This window comes from Cuculus canorus, chromosome Z (genome assembly GCF_017976375.1).
Source record: "Cuculus canorus isolate bCucCan1 chromosome Z, bCucCan1.pri, whole genome shotgun sequence".
NCBI lineage: Eukaryota > Metazoa > Chordata > Aves > Cuculiformes > Cuculidae > Cuculus > Cuculus canorus.
Window position 1 is genome coordinate 12,511,727 of NC_071441.1, and position 7,457 is coordinate 12,519,183.

General features: G+C 39.1%; 1 protein-coding gene across 5 annotated transcripts in view; it reads right to left on the bottom strand.

Moving 5' to 3' along the window:
• The window catches only part of LOC128850321 (interleukin-31 receptor subunit alpha-like), a 30,043-nt gene extending 23,031 nt beyond the window's left edge, over positions 1-7,012 (bottom strand). Inside the window, exons 1-4 of one of the 5 annotated variants that reach the window (XM_054053401.1) lie at positions 6,878-7,012; positions 4,305-4,352; positions 3,647-3,697; positions 1,320-1,431 (exon numbers count right to left, since the gene is read on the bottom strand). In XM_054053401.1, coding sequence (XP_053909376.1) covers positions 1,320-1,431; positions 3,647-3,697; positions 4,305-4,347 — 206 coding nt within the window. In that variant the 5' untranslated portion in view covers positions 4,348-4,352; positions 6,878-7,012. Of the gene's footprint in view, positions 1-1,319; positions 1,454-3,646; positions 3,698-4,304; positions 4,384-6,877 lie in introns of those variants that run through there. The other 4 variants (XM_054053405.1, XM_054053404.1, XM_054053402.1 and 1 more) reach the window with 4 other exon arrangements.
• Between the last annotated feature and the right edge of the window lie 445 nt (positions 7,013-7,457).

Here is a 7,457-nt window from a genome sequence, read left to right on the forward strand (position 1 = left end):
ACTTAAATTCCTTTTGAGCAGCAAAATTTTCCAGCCATCTGAACGTAAATTACCACAGGGTATGAAAAACCTCTTATTAGTTACAGGCCGGTCTACTGACTTTTGTTCCTGCAAAGCACCAGAGTTTGACAAGGTTGTCTAAATGCCACCTGAGTGCTCAGCGCTGTAGATTTTTGGTATACCTAATGTATACAGCACAGAAAGTCCCAGAGGTTTAAAGCCTTACAATGGAGGCTGTTGTAGTTCTACGTAGGTTTTTTTCTCCCCTGTATCTCTCATTTACTCTCTGCCACACAAAAGGCAGAATTTTTTGAAGTTGAAGTTGTGCCAGTTCAAGGTTTTTAAAGAAAAGGGCTAGCATACTCATTGCCTACCTACATATTTCAACATTTAATTGTGCTGATCATGATACAATATTTAATAACTGAATAAAATCACTTCAAGCCTCCCCTGTCTTCTGCTTCAGACCAGCTGTGAATCCGCCATTAGTATTTCAAAGCATGATTTTGAATGCTTAGTTGGAACTTCTCTGTGGCAGTAATTTTCTTTAATCTACTTTTTCCTGACAACTAAATCATAAGGAGCAATGATAAGGAACAATTTCAATGTCAAACTGATGTTACTTGAGAAAGAGGTGGTGTCCTTGGCAAGTGAAAAGCACTTTCAAGCCCTCTTTTTATTTGTTTTCCTTTTAACCTGTTAGAAAATGAGAAAGAAAGGTTTTATGCAGGACCACAAGGTTGAAGTCTAGAAGATTGAGGTTCAAGTCCTGGCTCTGCCTTGGGAAAATCAACATACTTGTGAGGCAATTGCCTTCTTCCTCTTCTGCCCACCTCCTGTTTCTCTCTTTTTTTATGCTTTCTTTGTTCATAACATCAACCTTGCAGCCTAGGAGCAGTTCAGTCTGATTTGGCTGAGAACTCGAAGAGGAACTAGCTTACAAAATTTTTAGCTGATAACCTCTGTACAGAAGTGGAACCATTTCGCAGATGCTTCTCCTCTTCCATCACTTTGATTGCATTAGTGATGAATGTTCAGCGTGAGTCAATAGATGCAAACATTAATAAAAGTAATTGATTGAGATGATCTTTGGCAGTAATGTTTCAAGCAGCAGCAGAGGCATAGAAAGATGTATGGTGACTCTTATCAAGCCCTTATCAAATCAATAGGTATTGATGATAAGCAAAGAAAGAGTTTGAACCGTATTGTGTAACAACCTACAATGTGATGAAATATGTTGAAGGAAAACTCTGGCAGGTAGGAATCATGTCAAACTGCAATGACAGCTTTTCATTTTTTGGGTTGACTTCTAGACTTACCATTTTAAGAATATGGTATAATTAACTGTATTTGGAGCACTGGGTTCTGGCAGCCAGGTACAGGTGAGATCCTCACTTAAATCTTTGTAGCATACCAATTCATTGTCCCAGTCTGCAAGATGAAAACATGTGGGCTGGAAATCACAGGCAATTGTTTACCATTAACTACTGTTTGCTGTGAGTAGCAAAACCAAATAGAAAACAGACTATACCCTTCTGTGCAACAAGAAAAACTGTGTGAGGCCTTATGCTATGTTTACTCTCAAGGCGATGCGCTCACTGATGCTTGCAAAGGACAGAGGCACTCAGAAAGATTAAACCTTATCAGTTCTCATGTTTCCAAGTAAAACCTAGATTTCCCGCACGAAGGTAGACAAGGATAATTCCTTCTGTTTTTTATGAGGCTGTTACCAGCTGTTATGTACCCAATAACGTTCTGCTGGAATGCTTGCTGTGGTGTTTCCTACAGTTTCACTCTTTATACCTTTGAACTGTGTTTCTCTCCTATAATGACATCTTGCTGCTTGTCTCTGTACTTACTTAAAGCTTAGTGTTTATTTTTGTTTCAATTCTAAATGAAATATCTTTTCTACTGGAAACACTACTGCATTCTTTGGCACAAAAATTGCAGAAACAAATTGCACAGATCCAATGAAGCATTACTAGCTTTTGGTTCTGTGCTTCGAGGAAAGCTACCACAAGCTACCTCCTTAGAGCACAGGACAAAATTGTTGTGAATATCTGCCATAAGAGAAGTTAGATTTCTATGTCCCGGCTCTGCTCTGCTTTCAACTGCTCCTGTCTGACAGACAGTGCCTGTCATGCCACTGTGTTTCTGGTAGCCTCAGTTGTTTGCTGAAAGTTATACAAAGCATCAGCTTCTGGTTGTTTAGTCTGGATCTGGGGAATAAAGCCCCTTCCCTAGAGGAGTCACTGTGACTTGGAAACCCTGGAGAACCCAGAGCATCTGCATTGCACAGGAGGAAGGCACTGTTCACCCACAGGAACTATAAACCGGAGGTGGTAACGGCACTGCCTGGAGCAGCTTATTGACTGTTAAGCACAAATCTATAGACAATTTTGAATGTATAGACCACAACAGACCACACATTTCCTTGAGAAACATCACGGAAATGAATGCCATGCAATTAAGTTGGGAAAGAAAAGGAGAGTGGGACCACATTTAGTGAGTAACCCCGAAGGCCAAAGTGGTGTTTCCATAATTTCCAACTGGCAAGAGATACTGTGGAGCTTCTTGCAGAGCTTTATACATTGCAGTGTAGACCTGATTATCAACAATAGGACTGATGGATCAGACTCTAGAATTACTCCAAAACTATCAGTCATGTTTATTTTGATTTCAGAGTAATGCACAATTGCTGGAGAAAAACAATATGCTGCTTATACTACCAGCTTCTTAAAGGTCACATTATAAAGCAGGAGGAGCACAAGTTTATGCAAAAATGACTTTTGCTTAATTTTTTTGAAAGAAAAATATGGGGTTTTTTTGCAACAGAACACAAACGTTTTTCAGCTGAAGCAAAATGAAACGATGACATTCTTAAAGGAACTAATTTTTAGTCTCTAGTGGTTAAGCTTATCTCAGTATTTAAAAAATCACTTATCAGAAACAGTAGTGATAAAATATGACTGTTCTCCTTTTGCTTTGTGTCTTACTGTCTGAACTATTAGTTCAGAAGAATTAGCGATAATGTCTCAAAGTACCACCCACACTTTTATAAAAAGACCCAGAAACATTTTTTTTCCTTCAGAAAAGTAGATAAGGATCTCAGCAGGTACAGGTTGCTTGACATGATAAAAATGAATTTCTCCTGATGAGTAGAGTATTTATATCTTTGTTCTTCATATCTATTGGGTTTTATAAGCTGCCCATAGGTCTGTCAATCTCGAATAACAAAATGTTTTGCTGTTTGATAAGTAAGGATACATATCTCTGGAGCTTGTGTTACTGTATGGCTATGGTATCTCATAGCATAGGTTATAAGGTAAAAGATCAGTCCTCTTCCTTTCTTCATTTAGAGTTATTTTTTCCTACAACCTGAGTTACAGAGTATCCACTGCATTCTTTTAATCATTCAGACATCAGCTGTGTATTCAAGTTAATAGTTGATTGAACCAAAAAATGTGTCAGATTAACATAGCTTAGACTTTAATATCCTCAACCTGTGACACTTGCCCCGGGGGACACCACTTTTGACGCAGCACAGACGAGCCCCGCAAAGAGTCGTTTTGGCTGGTGGGTCTCCTTCAGCAGTGACCTTTGTCTTTGCCATGAAATAGGCGTTATATCAGAAATATTTACCCACCTGGGAGCCGCTGGCAAAATGGAACATCCTGGTTTATGCATCTGCAGGAATCTGAGGAATCATAGAAGCATAGAATCACTAGATTGGAAAGAACCTACTGGATCATCAAGTCCAATCACTCCTAACAATCTCTAAACCGTGCCCCTCAGCATCTCATACGCCTGTCCTTTAAACACTTCCAGGGAAGGTGACTCCACCACCTCCCTGGGCAGCCTCTGCCAGTGCCTAATGACCCTTTCCATGAAAAGTTTTTTCCTGATGTCCAGCCTGGACCTCCCCTGGTGGAGCTTGAGGCCATTCCCTCTTGTCCTGTCCCCTGTCACTTGGGAGAAGAGGCCAGCTCCCTCCTCTCCACAACTTCCTTTCAGGTAGTTGTAGAGAGCAATAAGGTCTTCCCTCAACCTCCTCTTCTCCAGGCTAAACAACCCCAGCTCTCTCAGCCTCTCCTCGTAAGACTTGTTCTCCAGCCCCCTCACCAGCTTCGTTGCTCTTCACTAGACAGCTGTGAAAGAAATAGGAAATAAATGTTACCGGCTCTTGTTTCTCCTGCACCCCCGAACTTAATTTAGCCACAATCATGGTCATCTATCCTACCTTTTGAGCAACGTTATGAATTTTCACCAATAAGTAGAAAGTTATGCAGCAAATGAAAACTCACCTGATGCAAATAAAAATATAGCTGCGAGCAGAGAGTTCTTCATCTTCTCTGTAAAGAAGCATAGTGATTATCATCAACATTGCACTGTCTTTAGTCTGTTTTTCACACTTCCTCCTTGAACTTCCTATTCATTCCACCACCTATACTGTTACTGGCTGAACACAAGCAAAAAGTTTATTTATTACTGTGTGAGGGACGCTTCAGCTCTAAGCTATTAATTACACCTATGAAACCCTGACAACCCTTCTGAAAAACAGAAACACTTCCCCTTGGTGTTTATAAGAAGTAGTAGTGAGATTCTTAATGATGCCTGAGAGCTCAGGAGTGCAAACTGAATTGGTCTTATATGTACTTCAAACTTCTTTGAAAATGCTAGCCTAAATGTCAATGTGAGTTAGAGATACTGATTTCAAGAAAAAGTAAGTCAAGATGTTTGTCTTCCTCTAATAAAAATCTTGGATACCATGGAAATAACAGTAGCAGAAGACACTGCCAGTTTTCACTTTCTGACTTCTTCCTCTATTCAAAGTAATTTCACTACTGCAAAGACGCTGTATCTATGTTGCTGGTAACAATACTGGAAGCCCTAAAGTAGACAAAATCACTGTAGCTGTAAATTAGGTGTGACTATGAGCTCCATATCCATTAAATTTAGATAGAGAACATTCAAAATAACTCTGGGCTCACAAGGCACCAAGAGCAACAACAGCTGTTGCTGCTAAAGCAGTAAAGGGAAATTTTCAGAAAATTTCACTACTGTGGGAAATTTCCCTTCTGGGCTAAGAGAGCTGTGATTAGAGACTGGGTTCAGACCTGCTTGCCTGATAGGCAAATTAGTGACTTGTCTTGGCAACCATGGTATATGTCAGGTTGAGTATTGAATAGAAAATGTCTAAAAAATTGAATAGAAATGTCTAAAATGAATCACTTTCTTAAAGAGAGAGAATTAAAAGCATGATTCTGAGCCTGGTCTACAGTGAGAGTGAGTGACTAATGCAGCAGCTATGTCTTATCAGATTTTCTGAGAGGCAGAGGCATGAAATGCAAGTGAGCAAGGACTCCACTGGGTGTTACAGGTGATTTCCTAGTGCTGAAGTTGTTTGGACTTAAGACTAAGCCCTGAAATGCTGAAAAGTAGTGGATACAGTATACATGTGCATGTTCAAAACTCCTCTTATCTTAGTGACTCAAAACTCAGTCTTGACAACATCTCCCACACATAATAGTCAAGAAGATAGTGTTAGTTTATGAGCAGTGAGGGGAAAACTGACAAAGGCAAAATACAAGTCACACATGAAAGAGATTGTGACAGTGGGGTTTGAAGAGTTAGAGGCTTTAAGTGGTGTAGAAGTCGAGATGGAGAAAATTATATGAACTACATATATTGGTTTGATGTCACCAGGATAATCACATTTAAAATATATTATCCCAAATGAAAACCAAGTAAGTAACTCAAAGCACAAATGGGAAACTGCATTCAGCATGCACAGATTTAGAACAGAGGGTAGTGAAGAGAAATAAACCTGGTGATGCAAGTCTATACTATCTTTGCTGGAGCTCTAGGTCTTACTATGAATGTTACTGTCATTTAAGGCAAAAACTCAGTTGTAACAAGTACAGAAAATACTTCATCAACCAAACTATCTGAGGAGAAATAATCTTGAACACTGCAATTTTCATAGGAGTAAGAACTTATTTTTATAGTTCAGTTATCAAGTTGCCATAGTAATGTTTTAATGTGCAACAAAAGATGAATTATTATTTTTGAGGTAAATTTTGCATAGAACCACTTTTCCAAATGTTTATATTTCAGTTCTTTTGCTGCTATGGACTTAAATCAGAATTGTAAAAGCCTTTCATTTTCCTACTATTCAGATAAGGATATAGTATGCCATCTTCTGTGATATGTTCAGAAGTACAAAATGACTGGAGGATATCATTAGCTTTGCTTCATTAGTGACTTAAATGGTTTCTCAGACCTAGCTTTGTGCATCATTATAGATGTGGATTTCTTTGGATGCTTCTCCTTGTCACTTGCTTAAGTTCTGCAGTAAAAGACCACAGCAGGCTGTCAGTCTCCCCAGAATGCAGTCTTGAAATATATGAACTCTTCTGTTTAGAATGGATTGTATAATGTAAATTAAATAGAAAATCCACAGCACCCTTCTCTGTTCTTTGCCTCAACTTTATCTGTTAACCATTACACTTCAGAGGAAAAACAATCTCTGAAGACAGATGGGCACAGCAGGAATGTGCTATTGGCTCCTTGTCCTGCTCAAACATGTGGAGCTTCATTTCCTGTGGACTTGCACATCACAGGAGGACTATTTAGGCTGTGAGTCTGTGAGTAAATTTTTGGCAGGTGACGCTTGTGCCCATGAATGCTAATAAACTGAAGGGTGTCTGAAATCTTGTTTATCAGAGTCCTAAATATGTCCCAACACAGTTTGGACTATGTGTGACCAGCAGCCTTGTTGAAGCACACTCAGAATATAGTGGTCAGTGCAGCAAAATGTAGACTGCAGGAATGTTGCATCAGGAAAGGAATATTGCATTTCCAGTTAAAGTCCTACCTTGCCTGAGGTCCAAATGAAAGAAGTCTTCATTTTCTCCTGGCTGAATCTGCTTGTATTTTTGTTAGCTCTCTGTTTCTCTGATGAGAAGTTCAGTTCTGATTACTGCAGTTGATTTGTTTTCAATTCAATATTGTAGCAAATTCAAATTAAATTTTTGTCTACTAATAGTGTATACTGAAGTCCTGTATCATTCCTCTTGGACCTAAAGTAGAACTACTGTTTTTTACAAGTTATTTCTCATATAACTCTGCTTCCAACATGCAGACCTGTATAAGATCTAAGAGGTTCTTGCAGAGTATTTTTTTGCCAGAGAAATACATGAGTGTCTGAATACAAAGAGTAATTCTCATATGGTCTTTGCACGAAAAAAAATCCCACTCAACCCTCTGCCACACCTCCAGGAGAAATGTGCTGTGATAGGGCCAGTCTCCACCACACACTCTTTCATCTTCTCCAAGTTCAAGTTACATCACAAAGTGGCTTATCATTCAAATAGTTCTGTGTTATCTTAATGAAAATCACAATCTTTGCCCAAACACATTTGCTGAGCAGAGACCATCAAAAAGTTCACATGAGA